The sequence below is a fragment of the Haplochromis burtoni genome, unplaced genomic scaffold (assembly GCF_018398535.1).
Source record: "Haplochromis burtoni strain Fernald_Lab_line unplaced genomic scaffold, NCSU_Asbu1 Contig_2, whole genome shotgun sequence".
NCBI classification, from domain to species: Eukaryota; Metazoa; Chordata; class Actinopteri; order Cichliformes; family Cichlidae; genus Haplochromis; species Haplochromis burtoni.
Window position 1 is genome coordinate 2,543,776 of NW_024582363.1, and position 20,787 is coordinate 2,564,562.

The window sequence follows — 20,787 nt, forward strand, 5'->3', positions numbered from 1 at the left end:
CACATAAACCCCAGCCCCAGTGCCTCAGCTTACCTGCTAATATCCACGAAAAACTCAAGGTTTGTTATATGCAAACCGAATAAAGCACAGCCACAGGGATTTCGATTTTCATTCATTTAATTTACCTTCGCAAGAAAGGTCTTTGACACCAGGACACATTTCCTTCCTAAAAAGGATTTCATGATAAAAGTCTTAATTTGAACATACCTGACCACTAAATACAGCCAAAGAGACACAAATATACTTTATACAAACATTTCAATGATCCAAAAATGGTTATAGTCATTGCACTCTGCTGTCTCTCCTAACAGATTTTGGCAAGATCTTGCAGTAGCACATTAAAAATTTGGGCATAACCAAACATCATTTGCATGTTCTGCACCCTGGAGAACGACACCATTAGTCACAAATCGCAAAGACATCAGGGGGAAAATATATAAAGGAGATGGAAAATAAAAACAAGAGAAATTGGATAAGTGGCAAGAACCAATAAGTTTGCCAGAAACAGAAGCCTAAGATCATATTTCAGTGAACTGAATGTAGTCCAGAAACTCAATCCAGAAAGGAGGGAATGCTTTGAAAACAGATTTGGGAGAGCTGTGTAGAAAAATACACATGGCTAAGACATCATTTATTTATCCTTTAGAAAAGGAAGGTAAATCGGGTGGCCCCAAAATCCCCACAACCAATAGTACATATATAATAACAGCACGCGTAATGCTTTCTAGAATCAAACCTTATATCATTGTGCAAATCCTTCAAATAATCTGTAACACGGATACAACAGACATCAAATATCACTTACAGTTTACCTCCCATACATACAGGAATAAAGGTGAAAGTAAACTTATGTGGTTTTATGGTACATTTATTAAAAATAAACAAAACAGTGTTCTCAGTTTTGACCAGAGAGCTGGGTGGAGAAGGACTATATCAGTAGTGCACCAGCCCTGCAGAGCTCAGCGGGAAAGCTGTTCAGAATGGGGAGAGGCTCGGCACTTTGATATTGATGTCTCCAATGTTGATGTTGCGGGGAATCTCGGGCAGGTTCATGTTCTTCACAGCAGAGACAGCACGAGCTGGAGCCGCTGACAGACCTCCCTGCCCAGAGAAACATGGCACAGAAAACACCTTTAAAGGCTTCGTGTGTGGAATCATCACGTTTCATCTTTAATGCTGCTGTAATGGCACAAGTCTAAGCATCTGCGGGGGGAAATCCTGTAGTAAAACTGCAACAGTGTTAAGTTACACATGTTGTGTATATAGACTTTACTATGAAAGGATCATGTGACTGAATGAGAACCTCATTAACCTCATTCAGTCAGATTGACACTGTGTTCACGCTTTGATTCCCATAATTTCGTGTACATGTACAATGACAATAAAGGGCTATTCTTGACCATTTCAAAGTCTAACTGAACTGCTACGGTCCTGTTTTGGCTCGGTGAGACGATTTGCTCAATACCCAAAGAAATACAAATCGCTGCAAGTGTGCTGTGTAAAATCTCCTTTTGTTTACAGTAGTTTTATTTGTGGTGCACCTTTACATGAAGCATTTTTAAAGTAAGGTCATCTTAATCTGAAAAGCTAATCTTAAAGCAGACGTAATCTTACCTTGTATAGGAGTTATATTTCTGTCTACTTGTACATACCAGTGCCATCTGGTGTAGGATTTTAGCCAGCTGGTAGTGGGCTGTTAGCAATGCGATGATGTCATAACACATCAGGCAACATTCAGGTTTTTTAATATAAATTCGATTATTGTTATTGTCGTGAAATTAAAATTATTTATAAGGTGTTATAGGTGCAAAAACACTACAAATGAGTCATTTTAACCTAAAATTGGATGCAACATGATAAGATCATAATGTCTAATATAGATACTTCAGGGGCTTAAGATATGCACATGTGCTAATTTTGGTTGCACAACTCCTGATCATGTAGAGTGAGTTTGCAGAAAAAGTGTTTTCGTATATTACAGTAAGACTAACTTCTTAGTATTATGAGTGGACGCTCAGTGCAAATAGTCTCTTTAGTCAAGTGAGTGCTCACAGTGCTCTTATTCTAAAAATTAGTTAAATAAACACACACATTTGGACGCCCTTGGTGCATCATTTTCCAACACATTGTGACAAGAGATATTGCAACTAAACCACAATTTCTGAATGGTGACCAAAACAGTACGCCAACTCTCACAACAATGCAACACCGCTACTTGCCTACTTACAAATTCCAGTATTTTAAACATCAGTTTTGGTTCTAAAACAACCATTTAAATCGTGTTTACATTAAACATTTACAAAGTTTCATAATCAGCAAGTGTAACTTTACAAGAACCATCAATTAATGTTTATAGAAGGTTTGCAAATCAATTACTTGTAATTCATTGTATGCTAACAGTAAATCATTATTACTTAAAGTTCAATTAGAAAAGTTATTATAAAGGATTAATTTTAGGGGTTCACAAGAGTTTCTGTTTTCAAGCTAAAACATGCAATAACCCTCAAGTGCGCTCCTTTAACAGAACGGATCTGACCTCTGACTTCTCCATGCGGTTCTGCACCTCCACCTGAGCTACAATCTCATTCATGTTAGTCTCCAGCACCATCCCTCCCATCACCACCTCCTGCAAAATGTAATGGACCTGCAGAAAGAGCAAAGCACGGCAATTAAAACTAAGCAATGCTGAAATGCATGCAGTTTAGTTGGAAAGCAAAGCAGCTTTCCATCACAACCTTCAGATGTTTGAATTCCTGTGGGCACAAAATGCTTACAGCAGCGTAAAACTGTCTTCTACTGCAAATCTGTCAGCCTCTTTTAAACCCCTGACTGTAAGTATCAATGACATTTTTACAATGCCATGTAGGTTAGTTGCGTCTATCCTCCAGAGATGTACAAGAACATGTTTTTCTTTCAAGAAGAAATACTTCCACGTTTCACTTTGGGAAAATTCCTTAGGCCAAACCTAACAACACCACATGACATCCATTTCCTGCTGGGAAAATTCAATCAAGATGGCCGGGGATGTGTCTGATTAGTTTCCAGCAACACATCTAGCTAGGCTCAGAAGAGAAAAACAGATTTAAATGTAGCCTGAAGCACATACATACATCTTCAATTCTAAAGAAGCCCTGCACACAGTTTTAAAAATCTTTATTATGTACTGTGATATATATTATTTGAAATGCAATCATTCATTTCTGAGGTGAAAAGGTTAAGTAAAGAGGCTGTTCCAAAAAAGCATCTGGCTGCACAGCTAAGACTAATAGACTGCACATTACCTGAGGGTCAGGCCTACAGTGCAGTCATAAACACAAAGTTCCCTTTTATCTCAACCTTTTCATTGAATGGGTAAAAAGAAAAAAGCTGTCCATGAATACAGCTCCTACACAATTATTCTGCTACAGCTTTACCGTCAATATCAAGACAGCGTTTATTCTGTAATGGCAGCATGTTAATGTCACATTCAAATATTTATGGACAGTTTCCCACAAGTTCGAAACACCAGTGTATGTTGCTCCGATATGGAAGCCTACTCTTACTCTGTGCTTTTAATACAAGACAGACCCACTAAGCTGTGCCTGACCAGTGCTATTTTTTAACATTTTATATCACTGTCTTTAAAATTCTTGAAAATTGAGACGGCTCTTTTTGCCAAAAAACTGCCAGAAACCACATTCGCACATTTGGAAAGCTGAAAACATTTACTGACACATTTCGTTTTATTGAGCAATTATTCAACTAATACTTGCAGCTCTACAGAAATGCATCCCTATCCCCCACTTACCTTATCCATGTGGAATATGAGGTCTAGTTCGCAGACATTTTCGAAGCATTTATCCAACGTTTCCACAAACACCTGCAGCGAAGAGAACAATGGGGTCAAAAGGGGAAATATTTTCAATAACAGATTTGTATTACTGTCTGAGTGCTGATTAAGTACATATAGTTAAGATGGTCACAGGCCAAATGTAGAACAACTTCCAAATTTCCCAAAGGGACAATAAAGCTGTGAAGCCAGATGTCAGCCCTAATCAAAGTGAGTGCATCAGCACTTTGCGTAGTAATGTTGTTGAGAGGTCTGTACAGCCTGTATCTGAGATAACAGGCTTTCTTTTTAACAAGTTACTTCTTTAACACAACCACCAAAGGAAATTTAAGACATAAAAAAGTGAAAATTTACTTGTTTCCAAGGAGACACACTGATGTCAGTTTAAAATACAGTAAAAGAAATTTGTTTTTAAATGGTTCAGTTTATAAACATTGCCCAAATTTGTTCATTAATCTTGGATGTAAACAAAATAACGCAATCATATTAAGCCATTTATTGTTAAAGCAGCAGCATCTTAGAATACTGAGAACACAGAGAACAGTGAGTGTTGTACAGTGTGTTTTCACAGACGCATTCCCAAACTTCAACACTTTTCGGCTGAACGGAACAGTAATCTGAGTGATAAGATAAAATGTGGATACACCAGTTCTGATTGAAAAGTGGCAAAATCCTAGACACCACTGCAAAAAAATGTTTCTCTGGCCTGGATATTTAACTCTTAGCTGCTGGAATGCATCCATGCTTGCAATAGATGCTAAAAGAATTTCCTCGAATCATTTCTGCTTGAATTCAGTTTGGATCAACACAGTGTTTGGATTCATCCATTAGCTGAGGTCATCCAAATAACTGTGCCTCTCACCTCTCACATCTGTTTCAACTCTGCTGACAGAAGCATAATAACAGAGGGATTTATTTGTAAGATTTCACTCAGTAGGCTCTTTCTTGTATCATACACCATGTTGCCAAAAGTATTCATTTGTCTGCCTTCACATTCATATGAACTTGAGTGAAATCCCATTCTTAATCCATAGGGTTTAATTTTATGTCAGCCCATTCTTTGCAGCTACAACAGCTTCAACTCTTCTGGGAGGCTTTCCACAAGGTTAAGGAGTGTGTTTATGGGACTTTTTGACGATTTTTCCACATGTGCATTTGTGAGGTCAGACACTGATGTTGGACAAGAAGGTCTGGCTCACAGTCTCCACTCTAATCTCGGAGGTGTTCTATTAGGTGCAGTCATGTTGGAACAGGAAGTGGCAATCCCGAAACTGTTCCCACAAAGTTAGGAGCATGGAATTGTCCAAAACATCTTGGTATGCCAAAGGATTAACAGTTTGTGTCACTGAAACTCAGAGGCCGTGCCCAACTCCTGAAAAACAACCCTGCACGATAAACACCCCCACCCACCTTTACACTTGGCAAAGTGCAGTCAGACAAGGACCGTTCTCCTGGAAACCGCCAAACCCAGACTCATCTATCAGATTGCCAGACAGAGAAGCATGATTTGTCACAAAAGACAACACACCTCCACTGCTCTAGTCCAGTCTAGTCTAGTCTTTACACCACTCCATCCAATGCTTTGCATTGCACTTGGTGATGTAAGGCATATATGCACCTGCTCAGACACAGAAACCCATTCGTTGAAGCTCCCTGTGCACTGTTCTTGAGTTAATCTGAAGGCCACATTTAGTTTGGAGGTCTGCAGCGACAGACTCTGCAGAGAGTTGGCAACTTTTTTCACAAATTTTTTCACAAATGTTTGTAGAAGCAGACTGCATACCTAGGTGACTAATTTAACAGACCAGTGACAATGGATGCGATAAGAACACATTAAGATTTTAAATCAGTGTTCTCTTGGCTTTTTCTTTTTTGTTTGTTTGTTTAATTTTCTATTAAAGTGAGATCTGTTATTTGTGTAATTTTTACCCTTCCAAGCTGTTTTGTTACATTGCATTTATTTTGTTGGCCTAAGTTGTTTTAGGTTTTGACTTTGTCATTTTTCGGTTTACAAATAAAAATCTTCAATATTATTCTTTCAGGCTGTTGACTGAGTTTTCACTGATTGACTCACCAAAGAAGCAAACTGGTTGAAACACAGTCGCAACTAATTTGTTTTCATCTTTCTTGCAGTCAGTATTTTCACAATAAAACACCAATTAGTCACATGTGTTGATAGTTTAAATGTGAAGAAAAGCGATATTTACCTCTTCCCATCCATTACTAGATTGTTTTACATAACACACTCACAGCTATCATTCATCATTTCACCTAAGCTGGAAATTGTCCGTGTGAAGATAAAATGATAATTCGTTAAATTTGGCACCTCTTATAAACCTGCCAGAACCCACCTCAAGTCTCATGGCACAGTATTCAACAGTGATAACTCTTACCCTTATGACTGAAAACCAAAATTAATTTTTTTGAATATTTTAGAATATATATTATAGATAAGGAAAAGAACATATGTATTCTAAACAGAAACTGAAACTGACGAATGATCCCACCTGGTCATTTTTATAACTAGAATATTTTGAATGCTTGAGAGTTAATACTCCTAAGGCCTTTAATGGATATTTGTGTATTTAAGGACCAGTAGACACCCTGCAATTGTACTTTTTGCTCCAGGGTCAAGTGTCTGCTTTACAAGCTTGGTGTAGTGGTTGTGTGATTCCATGTCAAATATTTCCAAAGAGCCATTCAACAAAAGAGCAGCTGACCTGGATCAGGTCCAATATGCCGAGCTCGCTCTCCGATGAGTCGACACAAAAAACAAAGTATAGAGTGGCGTAGTGTCGGTAAATCAGCTTGTAGTCAGAGCCACCAATGAGACTGAAAGGAGATTAAAAAAAGAACAACTTCAAAAGGCATTCAGGAGTAGCTTCATTCTGAAATAGACTAAACTTGTTTTCTGTTAATTCACTTGAAAGATATGATGGAGACTTTTGAATATTTGTCTCCATCTAGTGGTTAAAGCTAGACCACTGCATCCACAGCTGCTGTAAAGTAATGTCAGAATGCCCAAACCTGGCTCAGGATTTACAACAGTTAGTATTTGTCGAATTAAAATGTGACAACACACAACTAGTCAAACAACAAGTGTGCCTCTCTGCCTCTGACAGAGATCCCAGGTGAGCATGTATCAAGACACTCTGACAGAGATCTATTAAACCAGCTTTTGTGACAGCTGTGCCTAGCTAAGCAGTAACAACCTTATCATTTATAGCTGTACTTAGAGTACACACATGCATATATAGATGATTTGTTTTATTGTAACCTGTGATACAAACAGAATTGCATAAAAGAACACCTGACTTACCTTCCACCCTCCAAGAAGTTGCAGACGTTGTCATCTCTTTTAGATACCAAATGAAAAGTCTCCCGAATGATCTGCTGCTGCATGTCCTCCGCCTGCAAGCAAATACGTTACAAACTGCATTAACTCCATAATTGTCAAAATAAATAAATAGAAATTAATTTTAAAAAGTCTAAATATATTTGCCAATAACGCATTACTTAGACTTTTACTTATTTTTAACCACGTTAAGAAGTAAAACCTCTACAGTAGGACCTGAACAATATATCGGTTAGCCAATATTGCTCCATCACAGATTTGATATATTTGCTGTCCTATACAATAAGTTTTATCAATATAAAATAATGGAGAAAAAAATGCACATGACTATTTAGAGACGCCATCAGTTGGTTTAAAGAGTGGAGCAGAGGCCTACACTTCATGGAAGGATTAGGGATTTAGCCAGGTAACTTCAGGTTTTAACCCCTGTGGGGTGACATCAAAGTTGCTGACAGCTGCAGGGAACACGAGGAATGTTCAGGGAGCACTTCATACTTGCAGTATGAAGTGTCTTGAGCTGCCTGATGCTGTAAATTGTCATTATTTACAGCTGTAAATTGTCATTAACCCCTGTGGGGTTAAAACCTGATAGGAAGGTGGCTCACTTTGTAATAACTCATGAACACACACAAAACTACCTCACACTGACTAATCAATTTTCTTTAAAATAATGTCATCACTCCAGGAAAAGCCTGTGAACCTCAGTAACCTGATAGCTCACTGAGGTTCATTCTCTTATGTACATCAGTAAGTAAATAGATCATGAGGAGTAACTTTATTCCTCGTGTTCTCTGCAGCTGTCAGCAACTTTGATGTCATTTAATTGTTAAAAGTGATCGCCCTCTTCCCAGTGTTGCCAAGCGCTTACTAATAGGAATTGTCTTAACGTTGGGGTCTTTACCTTGCAGTATGAAGTGTCTTGAGCTGCCTGATGCTGTAAATTGTCATTATATAGATACATTTTAATTGAATTATGAACCTTAAAATAGGAATATGAACCTAAGACAAATCACCTAAGCCTTGTGCTTGCTGACTTTATATAAAATTTGCATGCAAGCCTACTTAGAGTTAATTGGTTACTTTCTTTAAAACCACTTTGCATCCAAGAAACACTTGAATGGAATACAAACTGTAGATACGGAAAGATCCCTCTAAGCGTATAGCTTACATCCTACACACTGCTTACACACATATACACCTGTTGCCTTTAGTCTACATCGTGTGTTTAAGATATTATTTTTTGTGATATTAGCACATATTAGCAAAATGATGTTAGGGTAAATGACACCAGATAAATAAGCAATGACTTGTATACACTGGGCATAATAAAATCCTAATTCCTTTCCCATGACTAAAGTACACTCCATACTGTCATAATTTTTATATTTATAAATAAAAATATATAAGATGATATAAACCCACATCATATGTTTTAGAGGCAAGTCTACTTGATTTCTATTATACAGTAAACAAATTAAATAAACCTACTTACAGACAAATCTGCAGTCACTGAAGCACAGCCGCCATTTTTAAATGAGTTTTGATAACTATGATAAAAGAGTTCTCCTGGTAAAACCATTTATTTATGTTGTCTGTTATGTAATTAAACAGACAAGGATGAAGCAAAGTCAGTGATTTCAGGACAGATAGTCCGGCTAATACATACATATGTACGATTTAAGTGGATTTATCTTCACAGATAGCTGCTCCTTCATTATATAACGCCTATATACTTTTATATAGAGAGAGGTCTATTTTAATAGAAAGGAAGTAAAACTGAAGAGTGACTGAGCTCCAAGTTTGTTCCCTTTCTTGCTCACGTGATCCGCTAATAGTTTTACTTGGCTACAGGAAAATATCTCATAATATGTCAGGATCTCTGAAATATATGTGGTGCTGCTCATTACACGAAAGGTCACAAACGCTAATCAAATACAGATTGTAAGGTAAACAAATTGTTTCAGCAGTATTTGCTACAATACTCACAAAATACTGATAGAATCTGATCAGCCGCGGCTTCCCGTGGTTGTTAAAAATTAATATGGCTTTAATCATCTCTGTTCTTTGGCGTTATCAAAGTACAGCGTGGAAAATTCTCAAAATGTTACGATTTTGACTCTCTGCTCGACGTTAGCTTCTGAGCTCCCTGCAACCGGATGTCTCGTTCAGCTACATCCGGTTGCACCGCAGCGGTCAGCCAGACCCGCTCATGACAAAAGGTTCCGCATAGATTTTCGTTCTGGGTCTGTCTGCCATACAGGCTATTCAAGAAATAATTAACGTCAATAAACCAAAAACCTGAGCAAGTACGTTTGTTGTAGTGTTGCTGATTTATGGCTGAAAGCTAAACTAATATACAACAAAACCAGGTCTGAATGCACATCACATTAAACCTTAAAACAGCAGAAGACCACACTGGGTGCCATTCCAGCTGTGTAAGAACAGGAAACTGAGGCTTGTTTTCAGCACATTGTTGAACCTATGCCATAAAGAATGAAGGCAGTTGTAAAGGCAAATGTATGTGCACCTAATGAAGTGGCCAGTGAGTGTATTTTGTAAAATCACTTGCATAACTTTAGTAAGCCTTAGCCAAAAGTGCTTAAAAACATAAACAAAAACCTCTAAAACCCACATAAAATCAGATATTAATTTCTTCTTGCTTAAATATGTCTGCAGTTTTTGGCTTCCTATCAGACAGCCAAAGGTTTCTTGGGATTCAAATTTTATTGCAGTAAGTATACCCAGTCCTCAGTCTTCACAGTGGTGGTCTATACTTTTCACTTTGTGAGGCTATCCACCTGACACATTATGTAATTTTGGGGTCTTCGTGACTAATGCACCATCAGCTGAGGCACCATGTTAATTATTGGAACCTTTGTACTTGGGTCAGCTGCTTCACACTGCCTTGGAAACTCTTTTTCCTTTGATCTACAGTGGGTGGTCAAAAAACCGGATCAAGACCCAAATTATGTAATATTGTAGCAAAAGTTCTCAACAATTAACACATGTGTGCCAAACAGGAAAATTTAATTGCCCAAATGGAAAAATGGTGAAAGATGGCATGTTAGCATGCTTTGAAGATGTTTTTTTGTTTTTTTTTTTTTTCTGCCGAGAAAAAATAAGAAGTTGCTGAGTTTTTCTTTAGGATATTTAAACATTTCTAGTACACTTGGAGATTTTAATCATCTACTATAAAATATGTTTCCATAAAGAAAAGCTGTCATTGTAAGATGACATTAAGCTTATATCTCAAGTTGTATCTTCAAAAAAAGTGTTTCATTTTGCATATTTTGAATCCATTGTTTAGTTTTTCATTTAGTTTGACAAGGATTACGTATTCAAATTAAATTAGTTTGGGTTAGATAACGAATTGTACTGCATGACTCCATGTAACAGATGCGGGTAGACCAGGCCTGAATTTTAAAGCCATCAGCCTGCATTCTATATATTGTCCACCAGAGGGGAAACTCTGATTTCCAAAAAGAAGTCCAGCTGTACAGAACCCTTTAAATGAGAGGTCTCAAACTTAAGTGAGCCGTGGGGCACTGCTGGCACTTTCATCTCATTGGGGGCCACTTTAGTGTTCACGGAGTACAAAAAATAATGGCACGTGTTTTGTTTTGTTTTGGGGGGGTTGCTCTCACTAAATACTTGTACTAATCCTGTTTTCTCTCTCTTCGCACTAGTGTTTTCACGGCTTCACCCTTTGTAATAAGTTATTGCCACGTACATTTCGCTTCCGTGTTGGATCTGTTCTGTGTGTAGTGTTTTGTTTTGGGGTTTGTTTTGTGATTTTTTAAATTTCAAATCTTGTATAACAAGACAAAACTGTAAACGTGAATGCAATTTTTTCCATTCACTCTCTTTCTGGTCAGACACATGGCAGCACTTATGCTATAATTTTGTTCTTATTTAACAAAAAAATGCAGACATGTGTGTACACATTAGTTTTTGACTACTAGTGAAAATTGTTTTCTTTACAAATAACTCTCACTGAACTAACACGGCCAATCCCTCAACATGTTTGTACTGTGCTCATATTTTTGCTTTTTAAAGAACTTACTTCAGCATTGCACTCAGCAGCGAACAAATCCTCCTTAAAAAGGTAACTTGAAGTGCCAAATTGCTATATATTTCTTCACGTCAATATACAGGCTGCAAGTTTGAGACCTCTGCTTTAAGTCCATTGATATATGATCTCAGAAAAAACTTTCCTGATAAATTTATGGACTCTAGCTAGTTTAAAATCTTACTGGATACAACATAATATTCATGTTAAGGAGGTAGGGTAAGCCTATATACATGTTGATACTACAAGTTCCTCAGGTGTGCGGTGTTCTTGATAAAAGTGAAACACAGACTGTGTTCATGACATCCAATTTTAAAGCACCAAGAGGTATATTTTCACAGAAGGATTCACAGAAGGTTTTGGGTGGCATCAAGGTGTCTATGTCCAATATACAATTTAAATACATCACATGCTCAATGTTAAAAAAAACCCTCTTTACCGGTACTTTAGGTTTCTAAGGGCGACACTTTCAACATATCTAAGAATGACTAAACCAACATGCATTTTACGTGCTCATACAGCCACTAGAAGCTGGTTAATTTTAAAACAAACACGTGCATGTGTTTGCAGTTTTATATAAAGACTTTTTTCTTGTAATATGCAGATTCTCCTTCTAGAGATATATTTAATACCTTTTTATGGTCTTTCCCTATATTAACAGTGGATAAATCTATAGTTTCCAGGAATGCATGCATATAGAAAATACCCCAAAAGGGCTCAAAATATTAATAGCCACCTTTTTTCTTCTTCTTTCAGCTTCTTCCAATAAGGGTTGACGCAGCAGATCATCTGCCTCCATCTCACCCTATCCTTATGCATAATCCTCTAACACGGCAACTCATTGCACACCAGCTCTCACTCTATAATTTGACAGTGGGGAAAACCTAAAAGTCCTTACTTACTTATTTACCAGGAAAGCACCTTAACATCCACAATCATGGACTTTGGGATTGGGCAGAATACTTACAGGTATCCTTTGCTTCATCACCTTTCCTCCAGAATGAAATGAGCTTAATATAAAATAAAATAATTCCTTTGTTATACTTTGTTAAAACATACAAACAAGACAAGAGATGAAGTGATCAGTTTGGGAGCAACCAAAAGGTATAAATAATGATTTCTTATTTTAGTTTCAGGAAGAGACCAAATGCAATCAGTTGTGTTTTACATTGCTGCAACACATAAGAAAAACAGTCCCCATAAATGTTTCAATGAGAATAACAACAGATTTTCTTAATTCTAATATTACCAATGAGAGAGAAATCATAAACCAAGGTCAAAAACACAGATCGTAAAATCCCTTGAACTACAACCTGAAACTCCAAGGCTTGTGACTTTGTTTATGCATGAGGACACTGCTGATGATGAAATACCCCTGAGACATCCTTGCAGCTGCTTCCCTAGATACTGCTCCGTCACACAAAGGTGTCCAAGTGACAGTGCTGCTGCATAATGTTTCTATTCACGGGATGCTAAGCCACTTTCAAACTATCCATCTGCTCCAGCACAGATTTAACAGGTGAGGGTGACAGAGGAAAAAAGGATATCACAAGCTTTAACATCATAAGCAGGACACGAGATTTTGAATTTGAATTTGAGTAAGCCAAGCTGTGAAAAAGGACACACAGAAGGAAATTATTCAGGACAGAAAGAAGACCAGGAGTGAGTGGACCAAAGTCCAAAAGGCAAATGACAAAACCTCTTCAAAACCCACCTGTCTTCACAGTTTTCTCTGAGTCAGCTTCAGTGGGTACCAGAACTTTAGGAGAGGCATAAGTGTTTCAAGTAAGTTCTGATTTTTTGCTGCATTGTCTTTGTATAATACTATATGCTTCTGGGACTAATGCCTGTGCACTTCTCATGCTCTGATCATCTCGAGTAGCATTCTTTAAACAAGTTGCATAAAAATCTAAACTCCTTCAAAAAACAAACAACAAAAGAGGTTTTTTTTTTTAAATGTTTGTTGTTGAAGTTTCAATGCAGAATGTATGAATGGGAAGTGAGGCATGTACCTCAAGGTAATCCCATTTCTTTGAGTACAGCTCAATAAACCTCCATGTTGTTTAGGGCGAGCAGGTGTCCTGGTTCAGGTGGGACTGCACAGTATTTGTCTTCCCATAACACAAACTGAGATAATATCCTACATTTTAATTAGCTGTAGTTTGCAAGCATTAACAGATAAATCTCACAATAAACATGTAGCTAATCTTTAGAAGTATCCCTACAGAAAACCAAAGATGAATACCAGAGAGACAGTCGGCTGAAATAGTAGTTTTATTACAACAGGTTGCTCTGTGTGTAATTCTTATTGATTGATTGCATAGAAATAATTGATTGCTTTGGCTCAGACCAAAGTAGTGGGAATTATTAGAGCCCAAATTTGACGAGATGAAAGCATGGGTGACTTTTTTTAAGGTCAAATGAAAAAAAAAGATCTTTTGAAACATGTCTTAACTAAAGAAAGGATGACAATGTGGTAATTTGTAAGTAATAAACAAAGCTCAGTTAAAGATTACATGCAGGTGTTGAGTTTGAGTAGTAGAATGAGGAAAATATCACACATTGTGCAAGACAATGTCCCCACCTCTACAGTATACAGTGAAAAGTAGTTTCTGCCTTCTTGTTTTAAAATCAGACAAAGATGACTCAAGTAAATACAAAGTGCTGTTTTAAAATAACTATTTCAATAATTTAGGGGGGAAAAGCAATCCATACCTTCCTGGCCCTGTGTAAAAAAAGTCACTGCCTCCTAAACCCAATCACTGGTTGTGCCACCCTGGGAAGCAAGAACTGCAGTCAGCATTTACGATAACTAAAAATCAGTCTTTCACATCGCCGTGGAGGACTTCTGTCCCACTCTTCTTTGCAGAATTGTTTTAATTCAGCCATATTGGTGAGTTTTCCGGATCATGTGCTCATTTGAAAGCCTCTCAACTCCAGACTTTTACAGGGCCACTCCAAAACCTTCATTTTGTTTTTTTTTAAAGCCTTCAGAGGTGGACTTGCTGGTGTCTTTCTGATCATTATCCTGCTTCTTAACCCAACTGCGCTTGACCTTCAGGGCATGAACTGATGGCCGGACATTCTCATTTAGGATTTTCTGGCAGAGAGCAGAATTCCTGATTCCATCAATTATGGTAAGTCATCCAGGTCATGAAACAGCAAAGCAACCCCAGACCATCACACTACCACTTATGACATCCTGTGTTAGTTTAGCCAGATATAATAGATCTTGTCAGTCTGAATATTGTCGGAATATTTTCCCAAAAGTCATGGGGATCATCAAGATGTTTTTGTCCAGTGAGAGACGAATCTTTGTGTTGTTTTGGTCAGCTGTGGGGTTTGCCTTGGACCTTTTTTATGGAAGCCATTTTTTTTTCAGCCTCTTTCTTACTGCAAAATCATGAACACTGACCTAAAGAACGAAAGAAAGAAATCAGCAATGGGGCAAATATTTTTTCACAGAACTTTCTTCTTGATTCTTACTGTCCATCCCTTTGAGGCTATATGACGTACAGTATGCTGGCGCTGTGGTTCCCAGAGAGTGTGTGGGTGTTTGCCTGTGAGGGTTTACAATATCTACCCACAATAAAAATGCACTGGCTCATTAGTGTATTCCATTGTGCATACAAGTATATAATTCTGCACAGTATATTACAACTTATTTGTCACACACGCAGTCAAAGGTGCCTGACCTGCAGCTACTACTTTCACATGGGGCCAGACGCCATTCTGTACCTCAGGCCCAGACTCATCAAAATGTCACACCGCATTTCCTGTTCTGATTTCATTTCCATTAATTCTCTGTTGTACGTTTTTCATCATTAGTGCTGCAAAGCCACCCAGGCTGTTGTCTGCATATCATCTATTATTTCCCCCCTAAATTCCCTTCCTCCTGCATGAGCACAGTGGAAAACAAACAGACGCTCATTAGCATGTGTGACCCGTTGGTGGTAAACAGGCTTATTTCCACATGAGTGAAGTGCGAGAATGGATTCCACCGGGACAGTCGAGGTAGGTGGGCCCGCCGGCTGCCTTCATGGGGACTTTAATAGGGACTTAACAAATGCAAGTGGACAGGCACAACATTCTCTGGCACAGGGGGTCATGTTGGTACAGTGAGCACTTGTTAGAGGGTGACTCACTGTATTTGGACTCTTGGGTGGCCACTGATATTCACTTCATTTTTAATGTGAATTTTTTTTTCTCCTCAGTGCTAATTGTTGGATTGTGACGGATGCTGAGTGCTGTCTGCCAGAGCTGAGGTAATGCGTGGCTTTCAAATAATGCTTCTGTTCTCTGCTCTTGAAGTGATGAAAGCGGCCTGTAATTACAGGGATAATCAAAACTGTCAGGGGCTCTTCTATGGATGGTTTTGTTTACTGTCTGCTTCTCTCACAGCGTCACAAGCTGCTGGCCCTCCACTTCCTCTGGCTGGGCCTTAGACCTCAAAAGATCACAGCAGTTGTATCTGTCTGAGAATCAAATGTAAGTAAAAGTCAGTTTCATTAATGGGTTGTTTTAGAAACCTGATCGGCTTTCCTGTACTCAGCTCATAGGGCTACAGTATAACAAAGTTGCAGAACAAATCAGGTGGCTCTTTTATCATTTGTCCCTCGCAGGGATTAATCTGTTCATATCAGTACAAAGTCCTGATGGGAGTGGTCGCTTTCAGGGTGCCAATGCCCCCATGCAGAGGACACCGGAGGTCCCTAAACTGTATGAAATTGATCTGCAAAACAATTATATGCTACTTTACTAATACACTGTTTGCTAGTTTTTCTTCTTCTTGTCACCTGTCTACATTTTTCCTCTTAGTTATGCTGCTTTTTCAAATAGAGATCAATATGTTGTCCAAGGAAAGGATTATAAGGATCACAGCTTCCATGTGGCATGTAAAAAAAAAGGCACATGTTACCTATAACTTCAAGAGGAATATGTCAGGTTCTTTTTGTTTGTTTGTTTTAAAAATAAAAAAAAGCGGTATAAAATTTTCCATTCAGTCTTTTTTGTCCCACACTCAGTTACGTCTGTTCCCCTCAAGGTGGCAGCATTTCAGTATCTTTTCATTCCTTTGTTGTTGCAGGAGATGCTACAACAGTCGCCACAAGCCATGACAGCATGATACCTTTTAGGCACACACATTAGGCATTTAAGTGAAAGTACAGATAAGTATCTGTACTATTAAAAAAAAACTAAACAAAACATAATTGTGTTAAAAAAAATACTCTGATAAAAGCTGAAATACTGATTCTTTATTCAAGTAAGTGTGAAAAAGGACAGGTCTGAAATTTGTTTTCGTTTTCCCCCCCAAGCCAAGTCATATTAATATCATAATTAAACAATAGTGATATAAGAGAAACCTCAACTTTAATTCTAATTTTAATGAATTCAGTTGAACATCTGTTACATAGAACATAATGTTACAGAGTGAAATTGATTATAATCAGTACACACCTAGTATAGAGCTAGTATAAACCACAAGTGAATCTGATCAGCATCATCAGCTTGAATTTGTGTGCTACCCTTGATGTGATATCACACTGACTTTGAACAACACAACTGCCCTGCACAAACTTCATTGTGGTATTGTAAACCAACCAGTGAAGCCTGCACTAAACTGGCCAGCATTTTCATGCAACCTCTGAATAATAACATTAGTACACTTCAGTTTGTTTAGCAGGGTGTTTCACAATATGAAAAAAAAGAAAACATAACTTGAGATATAAAGTTGTATTTTAAACAAATGCTCAAATTAACAAGAACATCACATGATATAACCTTTAAATTTCCAGTTCATCAAACGTCACTGAGCAGTCCTTAAATTTTTAAAATAACCTCTCTTCTTCCTCTCTTGTCTTGTCTTTCATACATCTTCCTCTACCTCTGAGTGATGCTACCTCTCATTCTCACTCTCCCTGAGAAATGTGGGAGTTGTAGCACTAGCTAGCAGACAGATTTTGTGACAAACTGCACAGAAACAGCTATGTGAATGCCAATATTTGTTGAGCTGGTAGAAATGTTGCATTTTAAATTACCTACCACTTAAAAAAAACATGTCACTGCCTTTATGCTTAGTCCTTTTCTGGTGTGCTATTTTGTTTGGTTGTTTTTTCTTTCGCCTATCTCTTTGGACGTAATAAACATCAGTGATGCATACACTCACCTTCCCTCTATTTAGGTTTAAGTGAATTTGGTATTTCAAGGTGTGAGGTGAGAAGAAATAATGATTCCCCTGAAATGTCATAAGTCTAAAGTAATAAGCCAGTTTTGAAAATATAAGAAGTAGAGAGTCTGGATATTTGTGTTAAAATGTGTTGAGTAAGAGTAAAAAAAAAAACTGTCAGAAAAATAGATATCTGAATTTCTATTTATATACAGTAACAAAGTACTTTGTTATTTATCACTATTAGTTTTAGAGGTTAATTTTCCACAAATTTCAACTTTTTCCATCTCTTGTTTTTAGCATTTTAGTGAATAATTGGTATTAGGTATGCTAAGTAAGATCAAGTCAATTTAGGGATTTTAATTGTTGTAAAAAAACAAAACAAAACAAAAAACAAAACAAAACAATATTATTATTGTATTATTATTATTGTAAAACACTAAACACTAAATACCTGAGCACCATATCGCTATCTAGTAACACCTATGTTTACATAGGTTATCATCCTATAGGAAAAGACAGATAGCATTCATAGATATGTGGAAAAATTGGTCTATACAGCTAAAGATACACAGGTGGATTTGTTTTCCCTACCGTGACCAGGTTAGTATTTTTTTTTCTGTGTATTTGAACCCTTGCTTCCCCTTGTGTATTTACAAGTAACTGCTAACAGTATAACCAGTAATTAACATTTCTGAAACACGACACAACCTTTTCAGAATAAACAGCTTGAACTCTGTGGGGTTTTTTTGGAACACAAATATTATTTCCTTTGGGTACCAATGGCAGTAAGAACATGGCAGAAAAAAGCGTATGTTTTCTTCCCTTGTGATAATTTGATTCTTAATGAGGGTCAAGTGAAGACCACAGAAACAGCATGCTGTGTTCACTGTAAATGGAAATCCTCTTTAAGGTGCAAACTTAAAGTGGTAGATTTAGACATCTTTTAGCAGGCTAAGCACTTTATGAGCTTATCTTTTGTTGCATCCTAGGGAACATGGGAAAACGGATGCAAAATTTATAAGCCAGTTAACAAGTATCATATTTGCAGTCTGAGTCCAGCCTTTGGTAAGATACCGTTTCTGTAAATTATTACATTTGTGTCATATTGCACTGCTTGGTCACAAATTGTTGGCACGCCACTGTTAAAAAAAAAGGGGGGGGGTGCACTTTTGCGCACCCCCTTTACAACTACACCCCTGCAATCGTGCAGACAGACACGGTCATTGTATAGCTGGCCCTCCACTTTGTTTTTTGAGCGGAAAACAATCCTGATCCTGGATCAGTATCCCTGATTTCCTTCATACCTCATCATCGTAAAGGTAGTCGCTACGGCGGTGCCCCGAGAGGTGACAAGAGGTCTCACTCTGTTTACATTTTTCCATCCGATTTTTAAATAGAAGCTCCAACGAATAATTGCATCCCCCTGTAAAGCCATTTTTCTTCAGAGACCCGCTATTCCCATGCTATATCCATGCTGCCGTGTTTGATGAGAATGATAGCGTAACGAACACGCCTTGTGTGGATATTATGCACTTAAAATAATCCGATAGGGTGTGCAGTGTATGTAGTTTTGCGCTTAATTCGACCAAAGATGCTCGAAACTGTTAAAAACTGAGGATTTCTCCCAATGAGCGCCACAGCAGTCACTATGGTAACTGCTCTCCGTGGTGGCTAAGCTGCAGTAAGAGCGACGCCCTCTTTCACCGAGGCGGAGTGATTCATCACACGATGCATATACGATCTGTACGCATGGCGCCGTGTTTACGGCTAACACGGCAGACTGCAGACTGACCGAAGGAGACTGTGTGTGTGTGTGCGTACCTGTGAGTTATTCCATGTAACTGCGCGAACCGCTCACTTATCTATCGACCGAGGGCGTTAGAAAACCAAAGAATTTGACCTCAACCGCAGCAAAAAGGTCAAATATTCATTTTAGCCCGCTAGTATGAAGGTGAATTACCACAACAACGCGGTGCGTGTGTGCATGATGAGCGGCTGAGGAGGAGGAGGAGGAGGAGAAGAAGGAGGCTGCGGTCTGAAGCCAGATTTTATCCTGGATATTTCGAAACAAACGCCGTGCCGTTTACTTAACGGGGCACTGTACAAGTGGAATATGTTACTGTATGCCCCAGTCCATCTCGGTCCATCCCAATTTTAGGGGAGGTTTGACCCGTTTTCTGCCTCCTGAGGATCCTCCAGCAACAGCAGCGGGACGGTGAACGGTTTTTCCTCCAGATATGGAGTGTGAAGATGCGGATTACAGAGGAATCCCCGCCGCTAGTTTAGATACAGTGGTCTTATATTCTCCAGTGCGGCGCTATCCAAGAGAAGAATAACTATGAATACATATTTTCTGACATCGGGACTAAATCGGTGATATCGCTCTCTATATATGCTTTTTTAATTTTATTTTTTTTTGGAGCACGACTGGACTCCCGTTAGGAAACGTGAGAGTGCAATCCTGCTAGCCTGTTTGTAGTAGCTATTAGCTCCATTAGCCGGCTAACAGCTAAAAGGTGCTGGCTGGAGCTTAAAAGGCGTTTTGATAACTCTGACTGGGTTTTCCCCACGTTTCCTTCCCACAGCATATTTATTTACTGGATTTAAAGTGTGATTCACTCATTCGGGGATGAGGTCTCGAAAGGAAAGGAGCCGCTTGACCTTGTTTTGGGGTCTGATGCTGGGTCTTTCGTCCTGCCTACGGCCCGCCACCGCAGAAAGTAAGTAATGCCTCTCTACGCTACTACACACACGGGCAAACTGTGTTTTTCCATGCTTCGTTAGTGTTCAAACACGAGGAAAAGGGTTATTTTTGTTAACCCGAAAAACAGTGTTTTACTGTAAATATCGCACATGTAATACTGCACTGTGTAAGCAGAGTGTTATTTCCGCTATTTGCACATTATTTTTATGCATTTAAAGTGAAAAACAGGTGTGTTGTTACTAGAAACGAAAAAAATATGGAATGTCACTTATGGTTTCACTATAGTTTTGCATTATTTCGGTCTAATAGATCATGATTTACTTTTCTACATTAAATTTGCGGTGTATATATTTATTTATCTTAAGTTGTTGTATTTATTTGGGCTTTAAATGGGCTTTTAAGTCACTGAGAGATTTTTGGGGGCTTTCTACATATGTAGGCTAGTTTGTTATGTCGAATTTATTTTAGAGGCAATTTTCCAACTTTGGAATAACTAAACTTTATCTTGTTCTATCTGACACTTATCTTATTGCATGGAATTTGCGCTTTACACCTTGACATATTTTTATGAGACAAAAGGAAATATAATTTTAACTCTTGGTGAAAACTTTTTTTTTTGGTGTGACTATAATAGATCGTTTTAATATTTTACTTGGCGTTT

The 20,787-nt window shown here is 38.1% G+C and overlaps 2 protein-coding genes across 2 annotated transcripts in view; one reads left to right on the top strand and one right to left on the bottom strand.

The window, feature by feature from the left end:
• Nucleotides 1–99: 99 nt before the first annotated feature.
• Nucleotides 100–9,368, bottom strand: ap3s2 (adaptor related protein complex 3 subunit sigma 2). The gene is made up of 6 exons (XM_005913039.3): nucleotides 9,171–9,368; nucleotides 7,149–7,240; nucleotides 6,550–6,661; nucleotides 3,788–3,859; nucleotides 2,537–2,644; nucleotides 100–1,101 (listed from the first exon to the last, which is right to left on the bottom strand). Exons 1-6 carry the CDS (start codon nucleotides 9,237–9,239, stop codon nucleotides 976–978), a joined length of 579 nt encoding a protein of 192 aa, XP_005913101.1. The 5' UTR covers nucleotides 9,240–9,368; the 3' UTR covers nucleotides 100–975.
• Nucleotides 9,369–19,068: 9,700 nt separating this feature from the next.
• The window catches only part of igf1rb (insulin-like growth factor 1b receptor), a 60,526-nt gene continuing 58,807 nt past the window's right edge, over nucleotides 19,069–20,787 (top strand). The window contains exon 1 of the mRNA XM_042218135.1: nucleotides 19,069–20,142. Within this exon, the coding sequence (XP_042074069.1) occupies nucleotides 20,052–20,142 (91 nt within the window). The 5' untranslated portion in view covers nucleotides 19,069–20,051. The remainder of the gene's footprint in view (nucleotides 20,143–20,787) is intronic.

Excerpts from the sequence above, each read along its gene's own strand:
- ap3s2 (XM_005913039.3), bottom strand. The coding sequence starts at position 9,239 with ATGATTAAAGCCATATTAATTTTTAACAACCACGGGAAGCCGCGGCTG. Across the intron at positions 2,645-3,787 it reads TCATATTCCACATGGATAAG|GTCCATTACATTTTGCAGGA; the intron begins GTAAGTGGGGGA and ends CTCTTTCTGCAG. Across the intron at positions 1,102-2,536 it reads ACCGCATGGAGAAGTCAGAG|GGAGGTCTGTCAGCGGCTCC; the intron begins GTCAGATCCGTT and ends TTCTCTGGGCAG.